Below are 22,478 nucleotides of genomic sequence, written 5' to 3' on the forward strand. Positions count from 1 at the left end.
TAAAGTGTGGTCAATTGTGAAGCGTGTTGGTTTACAGTGCAAGATAATAAGAAAGTCAGCCCTGACTACACACATAACATGCATATACTCACAGGAAGAAGGCTGACTATCAGAGATGCTTTCAGAAGAACGGCAAATTCATGTATTTCTAGAAAGTTCCCTAATGTTAACGAACTACTAAACCCCAGAGTGGTGGTATTACAAGGCTTTGGTCACTCAAATATAGAATACAGGCCCTGACTCTGTCTAGACTTGACATGCGACTAGCTATAGGGAGACGAGGGTGAAAAGAGGCATGGTGTGCACATTTTGGATGATTAACATCCAGACATAATGTTGAGATTTAAGAATCTTCACAAGACATTTCGGGCGGCGATACATCTGCCACAAAGCAAAATAAAACACCCCAACATCCAGACATTACACACAGGAAATCCTGACGCTCTCAGTGTCCTATGCACACCACACGTGCATAAACACAAACACTTCCTGCATTTCCTTCCTGCCTGGTCTCTCTGCTATTATGAGAATATTCATCACAGAGACAGTTATGAAGATTGACATAATTCCAGTCCATCCTTGGCTTGTCCCAGAAAACTCCTGTGTATTGACATATTGAAATGTGCTCCTCAAATGCCACTGTGGTCTTTTCAAGATCGTTTAACGTGTCAAAAGTGTCACTGGTTAAATAAACAAAAAAATGAGGGTCTATACCGGTGAGTGGGCCCTCTGTGTATTGCATTGTTATCGTTAGCGAGTGGAAATTCAATGCCGCTGTTCTTTACTGGACAGGATGACAGCAATACAGCGCAAGGGTGAGTGCTTCTGATGGCAGCAGCAGCCTTCCCACTTTATCGGCATCACCCACGCCGCCACTACCAATCAGCAGCCTACGGGGGGAGGCGCTGTCACTCACGCAGATGGACAGGGAGCTCGGCCGGGTTGCCGTGGCAGCAGCTGGAGGTGGCTGATGCCGTTTGGATGGTGCTACGCGGTTCCTCTGAGTCCATGGTGGTGCCAGCCAAACCTGACAGACCAGTGACACAAATGAATGGATGGGTTTATAAAAGAGCGTTCTCCAGGGATCTGCAGGCAGTTCTTATGAAAATGAAGCATTGAGCAGCTTTCTGTGGAGACGTGTTACCTCTGCTGTAAATAATGCGCCTAGTTAATCTGTGTGCGCTGACAACTCTTTCTTCTCTCCACTCACTGATGCAAAGGATGTCTTTTCTTTTTGCTTTATATGCTATGATAATGACCATTGCTAAAAAAAAAAAGAAAGAAAGTAAAAGTTACCCCAGATTTCTAATCATTTCTGCTGCATTGAACTATTTAGTCACTGTGTTATCGGTCCAAATTGACGTTCTTGTGTCTCCTCTTGTGGGAGTTCTGCTTTCTGGCGTTCAAGACCAACTGTCTGATGAAGAACAGAAAAAATGACAGCATGCAATGCCATTCATCAAGAGTGTGTTTCTTTTTTTTTTTTTTGACTAATTAAATCCGACAGTGAAGAGTTCACTAATTAAACCAAAATCCCCAAGCAGATAAACAAGCAGTGTCGTCTTCTCCATCTCTCTCCTCCAGACGACCTGCCATTTGTTCAGTGCTTATCTTTGCAAAAGTCTTCATCTTTTACTTGAGTGTAGACCAAAAGGGAATCAGAGGGCTCACCTGGGAAGAACTAAACATTTAAATTAATAATAATAATAATAATAATAATAATAATAATAATAATAATAATAATAATAATAATAATAATTGGAACCTTCATGCTTATTACAAACGGATTCCTGTCTTACTCTCCTCAGAGATTCAACAACATTGCTTGTAATCATTTAGTTTGTTTGTTTGTTTTTTTGTTTATTACTATCACAGGCAATTCTGGTTAATTACATTGGGCTATTTCATTGTCCATATGTGATATGTCATGTCCATAGAGATATAATACACAGAGTTTGGCCTTTTGTGATTCCTTTGTTCAGATTTTCACAGATTATTATAGGGGTCACTAACAGAGTAGAAATCAAATGAATGGCGTGCTTTCTTTTGTACTGATGGAATTAGACTGCCCTCTAGTGTTCCAAATCCAAGTTTTAGCTTCTATGAATCTGTCTTCTCTGGCAGATGGAATTAGTGCCAATATGGAGGCAGGCTGTGCAATCAGCCTCCTGATGTCATCAGCCAGCAGTGATTGGTAACGCCATAAATACTTTAACAGCAGTGCTGCGCTATGTAGGTCTCCAATTCAGAAAACATTTGTGATTGAGATTTTTTCACCATGGCCCCACTCCAATCCTAACACAATGATTCCCATACAATCAATCCAAGAAAATAATCTTGCCCAAGACAACGATCCTCTAAGCAATGCTTTCGATTCATCGTTTATCAGCTAATGCCATCTAAAATTGGACAACTTCCCTTTTCATGATGTGGCAGTACAGCATGGATATACTATCGCAATCACAGTTTAATGGTCACTTTACTGAAATAGGCTCCGAGTCGTGGAGTGTGTTCGGATAAATAAACACTGTCTCTGTTCTTGACCTTGTGCTGCGTGATAATAACGGTTGTTCCTGATGTTATCTACATCCACACTCATCGCGTTGAAGACAAGAGGCCAGTTCATGAACTCTAAGAAAGAGGCCCATTGTGGTGTCAGTGAATGACTTGGTGTGATGAGATCTTATCTTGCAACGACACTGGCGGACCATGGACTCTACCGGCATCTCTTACACCTTTAGCTGCATGACAGGAGCATGTAATGTTCCCATCAGATATCAGATAACAAGCTCTCTTCCTTTTTCTGTTCTCCTGAATGGATCAGAAGCTGTAGATAAAATGTCCATGCATGGGTGTGTGTGGATCATGCTGAAAGCACATTGTTCATGCCAAATAGAGGAAAGATTGGATCCTGGTGGTCCCTGTGTCCTGATTCCTGTAGCTGAAGCACAAAGAGTGAGGGAGAATAGGCAACAGTTTGCCTGGGCTGCATCTATTCACACACACTGCCTCCCTGCTGTACACTGCAAATGCTCCAGCAGGACTCCCCTCTGTGCAGTTCTGTCTGGACCTGAAAACACACACACACACCTACAAACAAAGGTTTGTCTTATAAAGTGAAATGCCACTCCTGCAGAGAGCTATTTTGCAGCCTCAGACAGGACCACACATACTGTAAATATAAAGCCGAGTGCAAAAGTTTGTACCCCCTTACATCTGATTAATGAAAGCCACAAGACTTTTAATGTGAGTTAGTGTATACAAAGGTTCTTTCATTATCACAAACAGGGCCGGCTGTTATAAACAGGCTGAAGTATTTCTACTTTCAAGAAAATAAACAAAAATAAAAGTTAATTTTTTTGTAATGTAAAACAATAGAACTGCCAATGATCATAAGAAGCGAATTATACTGGGGCAAATTTCAGTAACAGAGTGAACTGACAATTACATTTAGGATCTATTTGAGCTCATTTATTTAAGACAAATTCCCTAGGAAATTAACACTAAACTGAATTCATCATTTTCACCATAAAATACATTACTGGGTTATGTTGTCTCAGTGCTTACTGGATAAACTATATTCCTTAAATAATTTGCCATATTAAAGGCTATAGTGAAAAAGTAAATCCAGTATACAACCCGATGCACAGGAAATTCTTTCAATTCAAAATATACCTAAGGGCTAATGCTGTATATAGAAATGAAATGAAAATGAAATGAAACAGCCTTTATTTGTCACATATACATTACAGCACAGTGAAATTCTTTCTTTGCATATCCCATCCTTGGAGGTTGGGGTCAGAGCGCAGGGTCAGCCATGATATGGCACCCCTGGAGCAGAGAGGGTTAAGGGCCTTGCTCAAGGGCCCAACAGTGGCAACTTGGCAGTGCTGGGGCTTGAACCCCTGATCTTCCAGTCAACAACCCAGAGCCTTAACCACTTGAGCCACCACTCAAAGGTGAGTGGTGATTTAGGTCACCAAAGCCAAAAACTAATGTTAGTGGTCTAAATCTTTAATCACATTTAAGAGCTATGTATAGTTGTGGATTTAGTTTGATAGGTAATTTAGAACATTTGGATTGTTTATACAGTTGTAAGTCATGATGATGTATTTCTGGTACACTCACTTTTTTGCCTAAATGCTTGTTTTGTGTCTCTCTTATGTCTATATGTTTAATAGCGAACAAGTGTGAGATGGAGTACTGTCAGGCACAGTGAGTGTCTGTATCGATTTCCATAACAAATGGAGAATGCTGGGCATATTACATCATTTTCATCACAACAGACATTTCTTCAGAGGATTCCACTGACATTCATCTCCTTTATTTCTCTCTGTTGTTCCTTTCCTAACTACTAACAATGCATATGGACAGATAGGCATAAAAGCACATTGAATGACAACCGGACACACACACACACACACACACACATACCATACATACACAGAAATCCAGGAAGAGATATGAAGATGAATATGTAACTGGTTATGGTGGTTATAGGAAGTAACTCATTGTGGGCTGATGATGATGATAGATGATAACTTCTCCATTCGTTTCTCTTTCCTCTCTTTGTCGTTTTTTCACACTCTGCCAACTTTTCTTGAGTTTTTATATTTTTTTATTTTATTTTAAGATTTCCTTTCTCTTTTGTGAGGATGATACATAGGCCTACCACATTTTTGTTCTTCTCTCCTGTGGGAAGGTTTCAAATAGAGAGAAGAGAAGAAACAGTGTGTGTGTGTGTGTGTGTGTGTGTGTGTGTTATAGACTATAAACTGCTATAGACTGGTATCCTAGATATATTCTCAGCTCACACCGAGTGTTCCCAGACTACTCTGTGACCCTGACCAGGATAAAGTGCTTTCTGAAAGTGAGGGAGCTTTGAAAGAAGTGCTGACTCAAACATTAAATGAATACTTGAAAACCCAAGGTGTTTGCTATATAGCATACATTGCTGAATTATTAAACCTCATCTTTTTTCCATGAAAAGATGTGTTAATTATCCCCTACCCTTAGTCAGTGTTCATGTCTGATTACAGAACACTTTTGTCTGTAATTTGTTAAGTGTTTAACAGTTTCTACCCAACAGTGTTAGCAGAATGCTCCTTCAAGCAAATATCTGCTTAGGCATGGTTAAATGGTGGTCCCTTTCCTTTGGAGGACAGGATATCAGTGCTGACAAATCAGTCAGGAACTGTACAACGTCCAAAGTGAACCTGATACCTGATAAAAAAAATGGCCAAGAAACATACGTTAAAGGTAGTTGCACCTACACATTTGAGCTTAGAATATGAAGCTACCAAGCCTTGTGGGAAATGACTATTCCTTTAGCACTTTTTTAACTCTCTGCACTGTCCCTCATGAGATCCTGAGCTTATGTTGCTTGGGATGTTGGAGGAACACGTCCAAGTTACAGTGGGGAGAACGGACGCAGAGCTACTGTTCTCCTGACAAAACAACTGCTTGATACTATGATACCATGATTAAAAACCTTCTTTTATTTTGACACTAACTTTCCGAGGATGCTGGCCAAAATAAATGTTATGAAAGAGTGAATATCTCATGAAGTGCTGAGGTCACATGAAGTGAGTTAAGACGCAGTGTGTGCACATGGTGGCGCTGTGACACAGTTTATTTGTTTATTACTTACTTGACCATTTGAAGCAAGGACAGACATAAAAAAAAAAACAATTGACAAGTAAACCTAATTAAATAGGATAGATATCAGTCTAATTCTAACATTTGATGTAAATACATCATATCTTGGTACATGCCATGTGTTCATAAAACCCACATTACTGTTTAAGTTATGTAAATGTACATAAACTAAGACACATATTTAAATTATTTTGTAATTTTATTATTTTACCTGTTTAAAGGCTCACGACAGAAATAAAAGGACAGAAATAGAAAAAAATTAGACAAGTAAACCTAATTAAATAGGATAGATATCAGTCTAATTCTAACATTTGATGTAAATACATCATATCTTGGGACATGCCATGTGTTCATAAAACCCACATTACTGTTTAAGTTATTTAAATTTACATAAATTAAGAGTTTATTAATATACCTGTTTAAAGGCTAAATATGTTGTTAAATTGCCAACTCACAGTCACGAGACAAGCTATTTTTCAGCCCGATTGTGTAAAAATACACCGATTGGCAACCACGCACACATCTCCACTCTCCAATAGGAAGCGAGTTCAGCCTGCCCGCGTGCGTCCCTGTGTGTCACATGACTGCATGTAGAAAAGCCGAGAGTCATGTGAAACATTGAGCATTGCGAGCTATTTTCCCCTCAAAGCACGCCACTGAAGGTTTATTATAACTAGTTTTGTAAAGCAAAATGGTGCCAAACCCGTTAGAAACTAGTAGTGGGGTTGTTTTAATAAAAAAAGCAGGGCTCTGTTTGTAATAGCAGTGCAGAGTTGAGCACAAAGCGGTGCTTTTAGCAGCTTGCTAAGATAATTTAGTAGGTTAGTTAGCACACAGTTAACTAATGGCAGGCAAGAGTAAGAAGAGTGAAGCTAATTCAGCAGCCTTTACATTATGCGTGGAGGTAAGATGTAAATCAGTTTTAATATCATTAGTGTGTTTTCTGTTAGTGTGTGAGTTAAAAAAAAAAGGCTAGTGTGGTTTGATACCTCACTGGTCTGAGTACACGAGTAACAGAAAATGTTATTCACCATTATCCATTGCTCAGTGGTGCACAGGGGTCAGCATGGTCACCCTGACTGGTCTGCGGCTTTGCACAACAAACTGCAATGCACCGTGTATTCTGACACCTTTCTATCATTAGCTTCTTGAGCAACAGTAGCTCATCTGTTGGATCTGATCACACGGGCCAGTCTTCACTCCCCACGTGCACCAGTGATCCTTGACCGCCCATGACCCTGTAGCCGGTTCACCACTGTTCCTTCCTTGGACCACTTTTGATAGATACTGACCACTGCAGACCGGGAACACCCCACAAGAGCTGCAGTTTTGGAGATGCTCTGATCCAGTGGTCTAGCCATCACAATTTGGCTCTTCATCAAACTCGCTCAAATCCTTACGCTTGCCCATTTTTTCCTGCTTCTAACACATCAACTATGAGGACAAAATGTTCACTTGCAGAGTGTGTCAGAGGTCATAATGTTTTGCCTGATTGATGTAGCTTGGCATTCATGTCCTAAAATTAGAGCTTGCATAATACCGATACTGAAACCTTAAATATCAGCGGGAACCCAAAACACAAAATTAACTTGCATCGTAAATGTAAATAAATACAGAGCATAAATATTTTTTTTAAAAAAAACCCTAACAAAAGGAAAACTTTATTAGTTCTAAAAATCCAATTCCAGTCGTTTCTACAGGATTTGATATGTTATGTCTGATATCCAGTCCACTATTTTTTTTCCTGTCATCTCTTAAACCTACTCAGAAAACATAGGCGTAGCATGTATATTTTATGTGCGTGTTCGTTCTTTATGCTCCTTTCCAGCCTGACAGTGGCAAGCAGCAAGCTCAGGTCAGAGTGGTGTCCCAGTCTAAATGGCAAAGTTGGATAAGAAAAGTGACTCTGCTAGTACCGTACATGTGGCCCCGGTCGAGCGCCCCACTGCAGGCTCTTGTCTTCCTGTGTGTCTGCCTCCTGGGCCTGGAGAGACTCATCAATGTGTTAGTGCCCATCTACAGCAAAAACATAGGTGAGAAATCAAGAGGTACAGCATGCTGTCTGACTGCAGAAGCTTTCTCAAAATTATGCACAGCCACCCATACCTGAAAATGTATTGTTTATATTCTGAAATTAAATGTGGGTGTTTCAAGACATCCATCTAAAATATAACAAAAAATCAAAAGGTGGAAAAAGTTTCATGATGACCTTCGACAGTCCTGATCCGAGAATGGTGTGATATCTGGAATTATAACAAAAGCAGGCGAGAGGATTCACAAGCCGCTTTTAGAGAATATGTAAAGGCAAATGCCAAGCAACAAGTTATTCAGAAATATAGAAATAACATTCTAAATGAGTGAAACTTCACTCACCCAAATACCTTAGAGTAAGTATAAATAAAATTTCTGTGGAGACAATGTTTACAAATAATCAGGATGTGATAGATAGATAGATAGATAGATAGATAGATACTTTATTGATACCGAAGGAAATTCCAAATATCCAGCAGCAATAGAGACAATGACACAAAGACAGGTTGTAAATTGCACGCTGTATATCTTACAAATAGTCAGTATACAAAGGTTAATATGATAACTGACCAGAAGTTACTAGTGCAATGCTATTAGTCCCACACAAGAGGGCAGAGCAATCAAATGTTCGATTCAGTACTTAGTATCTAGATCTAGTAAGGGGGACGTTTTATTTATTTGGAAAGTTGAACCCAAAAAATCCTTAGAGAGAGAAGGTATGTGAGTGCGAATGAATAACCATATATAATATCATACTATGTGAATGACATATAGTTATTCATATATTATGAGATATATATATATATATATATATATATATATATATATATATATATATATATATATATAATTATGAAGTACATATAAGCTCTCTCTTGTTTTTACACACTTTACAAACAATTAGGTATTTATTTTGATATATTGCTGCTGTAGCTCCTACTTTATTGCCCGTTTACCTAATGGTTCTAATAAATATTTACATTTCTTTCAAATACTATTAAAATATGGTTTGAGTTTGTCAGTTTTCATTATATCTTGAGTCAATAACAAATATTATTTGTCTGAAAGATCTATTTATATTTGTTTCATTTCTTTTACTGTGAATCATACCAGTTGCACATCTAACAACCGACACATTAGGGGAAAAAATGACAGAATTCAGAATAAAACAGTAGACTATCAGGGGTAGAAATGTTCTCTGTAATGAAGTAAAGGTGTCTGTTTCAGTAGTTGGCCTGAAATGTTGAGGAAAATCTGTCATATCATGAATGAAGTAACAACAACAACAAAGCATTTTGACACGTATAAGGAAACCATGGTATGGATGCGTTGGGGTGTTTTTACTTTCTGTCACTCCCTGTTCAGTGTTTCCAGCTCCTTGTTGTTTTGGGTCAACTGGACCGGCTGCCCAAAACCCTGTGCGAGTCAAAGCCATTCGCTCTCACAAGCCGAAAAGCATCTGATTCTTACAAAGGAAACGTGGGACAAAACCCAACTATGCTAAACCTTTCCATGGCTCAAGGCTTCATTTCACCCTTTTTCTCTCTTGCCTTTGAATCCTCCCATCATCCTCCCCCTCCTCTCTCACTCACGTCAGCCGTATTCTCTGAATTTCATTTCTTCCTCACTCCTTGAAAACGCCCCCAGTATCACAAATTATCACCACTAATTAGGTTTTTGCGTCTCTCTTCCCTCTCCTGCTCTCCCGGCATGGCTCAGGTAACTGTGTCTGTGTGTCCTCTTCACAGTCCGAGTGCTTTTGCGTTTGGAGCCAGATGAAAGCAGTGCCGGCAGAGAAGTGGGCTTTTGTGAGGTTGGTGGGGGTAATAGGGGAGGTCACCAACCCTGCCAGTCACGATTAGGGGGCATTAGGGGCCTTTAGCAAAGTTAACACGCTGGTACAAGGGGCTTTTTGTCCACAGGCCCCTCTGCCCCATGCCAAGGCTGAAAATCATTCACCAGCCGGACCGAAAGAGAGTAAGAGAATAAATGTTTTTTTGCACCTCACTGTGGGGAAATTTCTCTTCATAGCGTTTTTTATGTGCCTTCTTCATTCCCCCGACTTTTTTTCCCCCTCCTCCTATTTGATTCAGAGTGCACAATCTAAATGGCCATGAATGTAAATGAATGGAAAGGTCCGAGTTCTCTCACAGCTGAGACCGAAGCCCTCCTTCTTTAATACATCATCCTGAGCGTAGACGCACTGTGGCTCTGCACTGCTTTCTATTCTAAGCTCATGCATAAGTCAGTGAGACGAGGACAAAGAACTGCGGAGTCTTTAACCGAGGTCATGGACTCCGTCTCTCATATCGTATAATGAATGTTTTATTGTATCTGTTTCTTTACACAGCAACCAGAGTTCAAGTTCAATCCTTAACATGCTTGTTCTCAGTGTACTGTGGTTTAAAAAAAATCACAAAGCCCATCTTCAGAAGCCCCCTTTTTTTTATTGTATGAATTGCTTTATGACTAAAACCAAAATAAAGATCTCAGAGATTTGGCTTTGCCACTTCCTCCATTTCCAAACCAGATGCTGATGTGGATTATTACACGGCACTTTTACAAGCAAAGAAACGGAAGCAGTGTAATGAAAGTTAAATGGAAACTAAACATTTATCCATCTTGACTTTAACACATGCAAGATGCACATTCTTATGATCAAATAAAGAAAAGTCATTCTGCGTTTCCCAACCTGTCTTCTTTTACCAGAATAAAGCTAATTAACTCGGACAAATAAGTAAAAGTTTGCTTATTTGAGAGCACTGCATATCTTTTGTTGGAATCTAGACCTCGGGCTCCACATGTTTATATGAATTTGTAGGTTAAATAAACTTAACATCAAGTGGTGGTTGTTGATCTCTGGAGATGGTCATAATGATGTTCATCTGTGCTAATTTTTGGTTGTTAGCTATAGACAAACAGAGAGTTAAGTGATGTGTGCTCAAGCCTATCAAAGATAGTCCTCATATAAATATTACTTTCTATGTCTATATATATTTGGATATTTTGCATCGAGTGCTTTCTCAGAAGTGCTTTTACTTTGTTTGTAGAAAACGTATAAAAGTCTCAGTCAGCTTTTGTAGCATATCAGGCAGCAGTCTGGACTCCTGACTCTTTCTAAACTCAAACTAAGATGGAAAAAAATGTTACGCTCTGCTGTTCTTGCCTATTTCACAGTGAATCAGTTATCAGAAAAGGAGAATTGGAGAAGCCTAGCAATCACTGTGTGTATCTACGTCCTTCTCAAGTTCCTACAGGGTGGGGGAGCAGGTGAGGTGCAGAATACACACACATCACATTCTACATCGCATCTTTAATTGCTTAGTGCCCACTACCTACACAGGCTTTCCTCAGGCAAGGAAGGACAAATATTATCATTTTGCATTAGTCATCTCTTATTAGAGTTTTCTGATATCAGGCAATATTGTCTGACGTTTCACAAAGCCTCTTATTAAAGGGGACTGTCTCTAATCTCTGTAGATGTCTTCAGGTGTATTAAAAAGATACAGGGAGCTATTACAGACTGACTGTGGGCATGCAGTGCAACTGTGATGTTTTTATGCAAAATGATTAAGGGTTATTTCAGAATTGTGATCTTTAAAAAAATTCTAATCTAATACATTCTTCCTTGTCATTTGCAGGGACATCAGGTTTTGTCAGTAACATGCGTTCTTTTCTGTGGACACGTGTTCAGCAGCACACCAGTCGCACGGTGCAGCTGGAGTTGTTTGCCCACCTGCATGCCCTGTCTCTGCGCTGGCACCTGGGCAGAAAAACGGGTGATGTCCTGCGCAGCATCGACCGTGGCACAGCCTCCGTCAGCCACCTATTAGAGTACACTCGAGTTTTTTGAGTTATTATAAACCATGTAGGATCTGTTAAATAACTTTCTGCCGAAGTTGTTGTGCGAGTAAAGATTCAATTCGGAACTGTCTCCACAGCTATATTGTGTTCACCATGCTGCCAACTATAGCCGACATCATCATTGCCATCATTTACTTTGTGTCTTATTTCAACGCCTGGTTCGGCCTCATCGTCTTTATCTGCATGCTCCTCTACCTCAGTGAGTTCAGTACTAAACAGTAGAAAGTACTGTTTTATTAACTAGTTCATTGTTGGATTCACTAATTGCATTATTTTCTGTAAACAGTGATCGATATACAGAACATTTTTTGTGTGGTATTGCTCATCTTTCTGCAGCACTGACTATAATCATCACAGAATGGAGAACCAAGTACAGGCGTGAAATGAACACGCAGGACAACAACGCCAAGTCCAAGGCAGTAGACTCGCTTCTCAACTTTGAAACTGTAAGTAGATGTCCAGCAAATACCCCCCTGTATTGATTTGCCTAAGTTACTTCACAATAATTTATTTTTAAGTATTATATTATACAGTCTACTTTTGATTTATTCCAGTTATGATTACATAAACTTCCTGATAAACTTAAAAGCCTTCCTGATATTATAACTTTTTAAGGCAACTGAAATTATTACAAATTAAAAGTACCTGAGAATTGTCCTTGATAACAGTTGACATTAAAGCCACATATTAATCGTATTGTTTTTAAACTTAAATTAAAAATAGGTTTTTATTTTTCAAAAGAAATCCGGTCAGTGCCATAAAGTATTTGGTGCCTGCAGATTTTTTGACTCATATTTGATCATGATGATATAATTTGATATTATAATTTGATTATGCCTTCTCGGCAAGGTCACCGTTGTGAAAGAGATGTAATCAGTTGTTTCTTTGTAGGTGAAGTACTACAATTCAGAGAATTATGAAGTCAGGCGCTTTGAGGATGCTATATTAAAATATCAGGTAAAGTCATCTAAACCTTTTACACTTGAAGTATTGGAACTTTAGACACCAGAAAACTCAATCTGTGCTACTTCCAAAAGTTTTAGTTCAGTATAGATTTTGATGCCCGCTCAAGGATGGTATTACCTGGAATTAATGCCTTGTAGGGGTTAGGGACTGCATCAGTGTTTTTATTCATAGTTTGTCACACATATTGCTGTGTTGCATTACACAGAGGCTGTACCACTATAAATACTAATACTGAATTAACAAACTTTGACATACTATTTTGACATTTGAGCTGATAATATAGTATAGTATTATTTGGGACATTTTCACAGACAAGTTAAAGTTAAGGATAAAAAACATCTCTTAAATCTCTACTGCCATATGCAACAGTATGCTATGCCATACCTCAAAACCTGCAAAAACATTTCATTTCTTTAAAAATTGTAGCACCAACAACCAAATATTAACAGAAATACTTTTGCTTTCTGATTATATGTGGTGTTTTGTTTATGTAGCTTGCAGTGCCAGTGACATTAGTGTTAATTGTCTTTATTTAGTTTAATAGAAACAAACTACATACCTCAGACAAAGGTGTTACAAGTAGTAGCTCATCCTGTGCATCATGTCCGTGAGATGGTATTATATATGTAATTGAGTCTTTTCTCATATCCCTAGACCTCAGAGTGGAAGACAAATGCCTCTCTTGCCCTGCTAAACCAAACCCAAAACTTGATCATAGGCTCTGGTCTGCTTGCTGGATCTCTGCTCTGTGCCTACTTTGTCACAGTGGACCAGTTCCAGGTGCTATATACACTGCTCTCACCCTTCATGTTAATCCAAAAAACATTATAGTTATTTGTCCTCATTTGTTCACCCAAGCATCAGACTGTGTTTGTCGAGAGAATTGGGACACTTTATTACTAGTAATGTGCATATTTCTCACTTAATTCCCTGGTCAATGTCTAAAACTGTAGGTTGGAGACTATGTTCTGTTTGGGACCTACATTGTCCAGCTTTACATGCCTCTCAACTGGTTTGGCACATACTACAGGTGAAAGAGCTGATTGTTTTAAGTTGATTTACACTGATTCATTGTGGAGTCATTTTAAGAGCGTATCTCTTTTTCTCTAGGATGATCCAGGCTGCATTTGTAGATATGGAGAACATGTTTGAGCTCCTAACTGAGGAGAAAGAGGTAGGAAATGAATGCTAAACATTGTGTTTGCAATGTTGGACCAATTATAATCCTACTTTACTGATGTTATAATTAGTTCATTTAGTTCGAAAATTATGTACATGTCATGTGCTCTTTGTCAGCAATATGTCATGAAAATTTACACTGGACTTGAAATTGTGATTAGGAGATCAAGTTCTATAAACTGGGCTTTACAAATAAATGGAGAGCCAAGGTGAACATCTTGATAGTCTGTAGATTGTGTATAAATTATGTGCTAAGCAGAAAAAGCCATAATTTTTTGATTATTGGCTATAAGACGAACTATTGTTAGAGATACTCGTATTTCCGTCACTAAGCAGTGTTATTTAACAGGGAGTTTTTGCTATATTTATGCTAAACTAGTCCTTGAACCTAAACTCAATAACATTTCATATGATGCATGAGGTCATATTGCTTCTATAGTAAGAGGCCTTGACTAATATGTGAATGAATAACCACAGACCATTAATAAGTGATAATAAGACAAAAGTTCTATGTGGGCAGAGCATTTCATAATAGGGCTACTGTCTTTCTTAACCATGGCCCACTGACTTGGGTTTTTACGCTTGGTGACTAAAAGTTTCTGTCCACTGGAAAAATTAATCAGTGAGATGATTCAGCCTGCCTTTCAGTACATGTGTGTACATGCCAGTCAGGACTTGGGGCTGATGCTGGGTTAGAGGTGAAATTGCAACTTGTAATTCCCCACCTACAACTGCAAAAAGCCACCAAAACCACCCTCTCAACTTGTTTTCAACATATGTTAATTATCCGCTACCATTTCAACATGGCTTGCACATTGCAAATTTTTAGTTTATAGCATAGTTATTTACAGACAGTACTTGGTTAAATCTATAACCCTGTTTTGAGGAGGAACTCAACATTCATAGAAATAGAAATAGCCTTTATTTATCACATATACATAACTGCACAGTGAAATTCTTTCTTCGCATATCCCATCTTTGGAGGTTGGGGTCAGAGCCAGGACCCAGTTGGGGTCAGCCATGATAGAGTGCCCCTTGAGCAGAGAGGGTTAAGGGCCTTGCTCAAGGGCCCAACAGCGGCAACTTGGCAGTGCTGGGGCTTGAACCCCGATCTTCCGTTTAACGACCCAGAGCCTTAACCACTTGAGCCACCACTGCTAAGCTACTTGCTATTGTACACTGTTCTTGTTGCTGTACTGTGAATTAAGTCCAGAATTTTGCATGTATGTTTGACATTGACTATAGTAGATCAGCACACATGATTACGCGTAAAAGTGCAGTTTAACATGGCTTTATTTTTTTGAGTTTTTCTTGTATGATTTACGTACTCTCACAGATCAAACCAAAAAAGACACACTTTCATTGTTTTGTTCGTGGTTTATTGCAACTTCAAACCTCGGGACATTCAGCGACATTATAATATAATTATTATAATGACGTTATTACAACTTGCAAATTACCAATTACACAAGCACCACCTAGCAATAGTCTTCCTCGATTGAGAAACTAAATCTCTCAACAAAATCACACATCCAACTCACAGCAGCACTGCTCCTCCATGTCAGTCCTCTTGGTTTACTCTCCCACAGGTGAAAGACGATACGAATGCAGCAGATCTGCTGTGTACTGAAGGGAGAGTTGATTTCCATAATGTATGTTTCAGGTACACTGCAGGGTAAGTTCAATACATGTTAATAATGTAGCAGAAATCACCAACAATTTATTGTGTGCTGTCACTCATTATTTTGAATGTCCACAGGAAAGAAATTCTCAGAAATGTCTCCTTCACAGTGATGCCCGGTCAAACAGTAGCCCTAGTAAGTTTCATGTTACAAGACAACTTCAGTAATGTGCTGAATTGAAGAACTTTGCACTGCTATTTCTGACTTTTATTTTTCTCCAGGTTGGACAATCAGGGTCGGGCAAAAGCACCATCATCCGGCTGCTTTTCCGTTTTTATGATGTGCAAGAAGGCTGCATCCTTGTTGATGGTCAGGACATCTCAAAGGTGAGCAGATATGGTCAGTCTCAGTGGGACTGTGACTTCTCTGTGCTGAGACCATTGTATATGTTGTATAGCAGGTTTTTGGGTATAGTGTACATATACAAGCGTTCATTAAGACAGCAAGCAGAAGTATTTTTGCCAGTTATGACAACGTTGCAGAATCTGGGAACCTGGTTCTGTTGTATATGGTTTATTATGAGTGACCTCTATTATAGAAGGATTGAGGCATCAGGTAAGACAAAAAGAACGGACCATTTTAATTTCTTTTCAAATATTAATTTTTTTCACCAAGATTTTAATAGTTTTTATTTGAAGCCTATGATTGTAATCTGTATGTTGCATTAGGTGCAATAAGATAGAGAAATAAAAGGTTTCCCAATGCTAAATGCCAAGGTTGGATCAAGGTTCTGCCAAGTGGAAAATGTAAATGCTATTTAATTGCATGTAAAACATGTGACTTTTATATCGCAAATAACAGACTAATAATCCAACGAAGGTAAACTTTCAGTAATAATCTATTCGGGTTCAAGCATGCCTAGATTCAGTCATTTAACATGGTCATCCTCATGAATAGTTCATGAATTACTCGGGACTGTTAATGCATATCCTAAGGATACTCCAATGGGGATGAAATAGTATACACAGAAAACGGAAAGAGTATCTTTGGGGGATTGAAGCATCAAATATCACAACTCCATGTTTCTCCTAAGTATGCATGTCACCTGAAGGTAAGTAGTCACTCTTCTTCTGCAGCTGAAAAAAGAAGCAACCAGTGGGATTGGGTGTAAATGAATCCGTCAAATCTTTGTAATCAATGTATTTTTCATTTCTACTCACATAAACTAGTGTTTACTTCCATCACGACACTTATCATTCGGCTTGCTGTGTAGTCCATTGTATTAAATCTTTAATATGAACCATGTTATAGACAACACTGAAAAAAATGCAGCTAAGGCAAAATCTTAACTTTGGATTCTAACAAAGATGGGACGTGGTACTGAGATGAAAAAAAAACAGCAATTATGATTTTAAAGTGTTAATAGCTTTAAACAAAATAATTAGCATTCCATCATTGAAAAAAAGTAAAATGAGTTTAGATGGATGGATGGATGGATGGATGGATGGATGGATGGATAGATAGATAGATAGATAGATAGATAGATAGATAGATAGATAGATAGATAGATAGATAGATAGATAGATCAGTGGATGGATGGATGGATGGATGGATGGATGGATGGATAGATAGATAGATAGATAGATAGATAGATAGATAGATAGATAGATAGATAGATAGATAGATCAGTGGATATATGGATGGATGGATAGATAAGTGGATAGATAGATAGATAGATAGATAGATGGATGGATGGATAGATAGATAAGTGGATAGATAGATAAGTAGATAGATAGATAAGTAGATAGATAGATAAGTAGATAGATAGATAGATAGATAGATCAGTGGATATATGGATGGATGGATAGATAAGTGGATAGATAGATAGATAGATAGATAGATAGATAGATAGATAGATAGATAGATAGATAGATAGATGGATGGATGGATGGATGGATGGATGGATGGATAGATAGATAAGTAGATAGATAGATAAGTAGATAGATAGATAAGTAGATAGATAGATAGATAGATAGATAGATAGATAGATAGATAGATAGATAGATAAGTGGATAGATAGATAGATAGATCAGTGGATAGATAGATAGATAGATCAGTGGATATATGGATAGATAGATCAGTGGATAGATAGATAGATAGATCAGTGGATATATGGATAGATAGATCAGTGGATATATGGATAGATAGATCAGTGGATATATGGATGGATGGATAGATAAGTGGATAGATAGATAAGTGGATAGATGGATAAGTGGATAGATGGATAGATGGATAGATGGATAGATGGATAGATAGATAGATAGATAGATAGATAGATAGATAGATCAGTGGATATATGGATAGATAGATCAGTGGATATATGGATAGATAGATCAGTGGATATATGGATAGATAGATCAGTGGATATATGGATAGATAGATCAGTGGATATATGGATAGATAGATCAGTGGATATATGGATAGATAGATCAGTGGATATATGGATAGATAGATCAGTGGATATATGGATAGATAGATAGATAGATAGATAGATAGATAGATAGATAGATAGATAGATAGATAGATAGATAGATAGATAGATCAGTGGATATATGGATAGATAGATCAGTGGATATATGGATAGATAGATCAGTGGATATATGGATAGATGGATGGATAGATAAGTGGGTGGATGGATGGATGGATGGATGGATGGATAGATCAGTGGATATATGGATAGATAGATCAGTGGATATATGGATAGATAGATCAGTGGATATATGGATAGATGGATGGATAGATAAGTGGATGGATGGATGGATGGATGGATGGATGGATGGATGGATAGATAGATAGATAGATCCCATGAGGGAAATTCTTGTATTACAGCAGCTTAGAGAGTTACAAGATACAACACCCAAAAAAAAATTATATATTTCAATATATTTCATTTTAGGCTTTAAGATATAGACTACAACTTCAGTGATCACTGAGTATTGAAAACATGGTGGGATTGAGATGCATTAAATGGACAAAAGTTTATGCAGCATTAAGACTTTTACTTCATATGAACTAAGGTACCCCAAACCTGTCCCAGCATGAGAATGCCCCTGTGCAGAAAATCAAATCCATGAAGACATGGTTTGCTAAGGGTCCTGAACACTTTCATGATGAACTGGAACACTGACTGCACCCCAGGCCTTCATCACCTGACCTCAGTACCTGACCTCACTAATGCTCTTGTGGCCAAAGGATCGCCAATGGAGGTTATTATAAAACCAGTATGGGTCTAAATGTGGACTGGGATATTCAACATGTACGTATCAGTGTCATGGTCAGGTGTTCAGAACCGTTTGGACGTTGTCCGTATAGTGTATGTATAAGCCGTTTCCGTATTGGCTCCAGATTAAGCTTTCCTGCCAAAAGTAATAATACTTTCACTTGGTGTAAAGCTAATTGTGGGATTATATACATATTGCAGTAAAAATTTATACACCATTACCCCTGCATGATACCACTTAAAAATCATAAGGGTGTGGTGTGCCGTTGTGCATACTTGGACACAAGCACTTAAGGCTAGGGAACTCTTTATTCTTAAGCCTTTTTTTTAGTTTGATGATTTTGTGTTTCATCTTAAGCGTTTCATTTTTTTGCTAAGTGAAAATACTGAGGAGTGGGTTTATCTCGATACTAATGGGAAAACAACTACCTAATATCTTGTGGTCCCACAGAAATAATAGGCATTGAACAAATCAAAGAAAGCGTTTCTTCTGCTAGTGCTTTTGCTTCATGTTTACCAGACTAATCTGTTTGGTGGTTGAACTTTAAATTGATTGAGGTTTTGTTGCTTGATGTGATTTGGGCTGATACAGAAGATTATGAGAATTCTGAGCACATTGATTTCCCACAGGGTTTGTAGTCTTGCTGTGTTTTTGTTATATCAAAACTGTACTGACAGTTGCAGAGTTTTGTAATAGAGACTTTAATTAGCCTTTGTGTAACTATTTTACTATGATGTACTGTATGGTGTAAAATCCAAAGCCACTGAACAGTTCAGATCTTTCAGTTAAGTACAACATCCAAACCAGCCCAGATTACACAATTGGACCAGTACACTCTGTCATGTAAACAGGCACATACTGTACATGCAGAGAATTGCCATAATGTCAGTAAAGTGGTTTTAGTTTTTCCATCATATCTGTCTCCAGTTAATAAATCATAGCACAGGACTAATAAATAATGAATACAGCACTTTTTATTCCACTCATTTGTGCAACTCTACTGCTGTCATCTGCTCAGAGTTCATGATAGATAGATAGATAGATAGATAGATAGATAGATAGATAGATAGATAGATAGATAGATAGATAGATAGATAGATAGATAGCAGTGTTGGGTAGGTTACTTTGGAAATGTAATAGCTTACAGATTACAAGTTACCCTGTTTAAAATGTAATAAGTAGTGTAACTTTTCAATTACTTTATAAAAGTAAAGTAACTGATTACATTCGATTACTTTTTTCTAATGGATATTTTCAACAAAATCATTTCCAAACATTTATACCAGGCAGGGTTAACCTTACAGTAGAACTCAACTCTGTTTACTGTTAGAATTTTAATTCTTTTAATCACTTGAATTAAGTTTATATTGAATTAATTTTAAGCACAGCCACCAGAAAACCAGACTGTTTTAGGAATCAGATCTTTGCATAGCTATGACAGGACACACTGGCAAGTAACAATGCCTTGGAAAAAAAACATAATCTGAAAAGAGTTATATTAGATCTGACATTACCAACACATTTTCAAGGAGGAAAAGTGTGAGCTATATATTTTCTGTCAAAGGGTTCATAAATAGAAGTGTGCCTGGTAAAGGAAGCTAGCAGCAGGGACGATTTTAGGATTTTCATTTAAGTGGGGCTCAGCCCCCAATGAGGGTATAATAGTAAAAATAAATAATAAATAAATAATAAAATAAAATAAAGGTTTGACTAACAGGGTAGGATGGTAAACTTAATGCAGCATTCCACTGTATTGCATAGATGTGTATAACATTTGAGTACTGAACAAGCCAAATACGAGTCTTCCTGATCTCTCTTTCACACACACACACACACACACACACACACACACACACACACTTGTCCTCTGATCCTCGCTCTGTGACTCCGTGGTCTGCGGATTGAAGAACACGCTGAAAGACGGGAGGAGCTGAAGTCTGCCTCCGTTTTCATATGAAATTTAAAGGGGACTGAGGCGATCACTTATTCGTGTACAGTTTATGGACAGTCACAGAATTTTAGGGGGGCTTTAAAATGGCCTAGCGACGCCCATGGCTAGCAGACTAGCTAATTTGTTCTGAATGTTTTGTATACAGGTCTTGAGCACACTATGGGCTCGATGAACGCACGCGCGTTTTAGTGGAGTTTTTCCACATAGCAGCTACAGTAAATCAACTGACCACTCCGTCACTTTTTATTATACAGAAACGAGTAATATATCATTCGAAACTAAAGGGTCTGTTTTTATTTCTGTACACTCACAATAATGACAAAAATTTTTAAATATATTATAAAATAAAGAAAGGCTAGATTCCATACCTGCAGATGCTTCCTCAGGTTCAACATTGAAGCCTTTGATGCTGAAAGCATTTTAACAGCCGGCAAACAAATTTTGCACTGAACTGTTATATTTGCCCCTTATTGGATTTCAGGATGAAATTATTTTTAAATTTCCAGGACTGAAATGCATTTTTATCACTCGCCATGGTGGTAACTCTTAGACAGTGTATTAGCCTAAAGCTTTTAATGTGGATTAACTTAATTGGCAGACACGCCGCAAATTCAAACCAGAGAACCAATCAAAATCATCAGAATAGCACCGCTTTAACAAAATCTAACAACAAATTAATATCATTCAACATATACTAGTTTTTTTAAAGAAAATATTCAGATGTAACTCTATTTGTAATCTTTAACATTTTCATAAGTAACTGTAATTTTAATTACATATTTTTCTAAGTAACTGTAATGAGTTACTGTTACATTTATTTGGTAATTAAGTTACATAACGCCGTTACGTGTAACTAGTTACTTCCCAAATCTGATAGATAGATAGATAGATAGATAGATAGATAGATAGATAGATAGATAGATAGATAGATAGATAGATAGATACTTTATTCATCCCAAAGGGAATTTCACAGCTTCCAGCAGTATCCACAAACACAGGTAATAGATAAAATAGGAAAGGATATAACAAAAAATACTAAAATACCCAAATTTAGGGTACAAAAATATAACAATAAATATATCAAATAACAAAATATTACACAATTCAACAAAATATTTGAAATACAAAATATAAAATATATAAAAATATAAAATATTTTTTAAATATAAAAAAATTCTAAATACAGAGATTTAAGGAATAAATATAGAGAATTAGATGAAAACAAGATAAGTAATGTGCAAAACAAGTGTTTAAGGTTACAGACCTAACTGATGTGCAAAAACTGCATGTTTGAGTCCTGTGCAAAGTTTATTGAGAGTTCTGTATAAACCGGAGTATATTGTGCGTAGTGTGTGGTTTATTGTATTCTCCATGCTAATCTTGTGTAGGTTATCATTTACTGGTTGTAGTTTATTTTATTTTGAATTGTATGGCTAATGTATATCTGACGGCTTTGTGGTAATGGTTCTTTTTTTTTGGTACTCTTTATGGTATGTTTCCACTGCATGCCAATTTGTAACCTTTGTTATGTGACATGTGAATTTAGGTCCCATTTATTTTCAACAGAGAGCATTGAAAAAATGTGAAAAAGTGGTTGTGGGATAGTGAATGGCAAGAAGTTCAGTCCTAGCTCAGGAGAAAGTCAACCACCACTCTGTGACCATATGGAACAACAGATATCCTTCTATTTTCTGTACACAACTGTGTCAGTTCTTGTTGTACTGCCAACATGCAGTTCAATCGGGACTACATGACAATCAGAATCACCAATCTTTACTAGTGATCCCTGTTTATTGCCCTCATTGTCCTTGACTAGAAAGATTAATGAATACAGAGAAAATAAGGATAAAAGAATTTTACATGGCAGTATTAATAATTTCATTGACATTGTTGTTTAATTGAGGTACTGCCTCCATGTTAGCTCTT

At 37.6% G+C, this 22,478-nt stretch overlaps 1 protein-coding gene across 2 annotated transcripts in view; it reads left to right on the forward strand.

The window, feature by feature from the left end:
• Positions 1-6,230: 6,230 nt before the first annotated feature.
• The window catches only part of abcb6b (ATP-binding cassette, sub-family B (MDR/TAP), member 6b), a 30,450-nt gene continuing 14,202 nt past the window's right edge, over positions 6,231-22,478 (forward strand). For both annotated transcript variants that reach the window (XM_058393198.1, XM_058393197.1), the window contains exons 1-13: positions 6,231-6,562; positions 7,487-7,691; positions 10,867-10,959; positions 11,331-11,523; positions 11,631-11,752; positions 11,890-11,999; positions 12,445-12,510; positions 13,174-13,299; positions 13,473-13,549; positions 13,630-13,693; positions 15,288-15,373; positions 15,458-15,515; positions 15,602-15,706. In XM_058393198.1, coding sequence (XP_058249181.1) covers positions 6,503-6,562; positions 7,487-7,691; positions 10,867-10,959; positions 11,331-11,523; positions 11,631-11,752; positions 11,890-11,999; positions 12,445-12,510; positions 13,174-13,299; positions 13,473-13,549; positions 13,630-13,693; positions 15,288-15,373; positions 15,458-15,515; positions 15,602-15,706 — 1,365 coding nt within the window. In that variant the 5' untranslated portion in view covers positions 6,231-6,502. The remainder of the gene's footprint in view (positions 6,563-7,486; positions 7,692-10,866; positions 10,960-11,330; positions 11,524-11,630; positions 11,753-11,889; positions 12,000-12,444; positions 12,511-13,173; positions 13,300-13,472; positions 13,550-13,629; positions 13,694-15,287; positions 15,374-15,457; positions 15,516-15,601; positions 15,707-22,478) is intronic.

The sequence above is a fragment of the Hemibagrus wyckioides genome, linkage group LG06 (genome assembly GCF_019097595.1).
Source record: "Hemibagrus wyckioides isolate EC202008001 linkage group LG06, SWU_Hwy_1.0, whole genome shotgun sequence".
Taxonomy (NCBI): Eukaryota; Metazoa; Chordata; class Actinopteri; order Siluriformes; family Bagridae; genus Hemibagrus; species Hemibagrus wyckioides.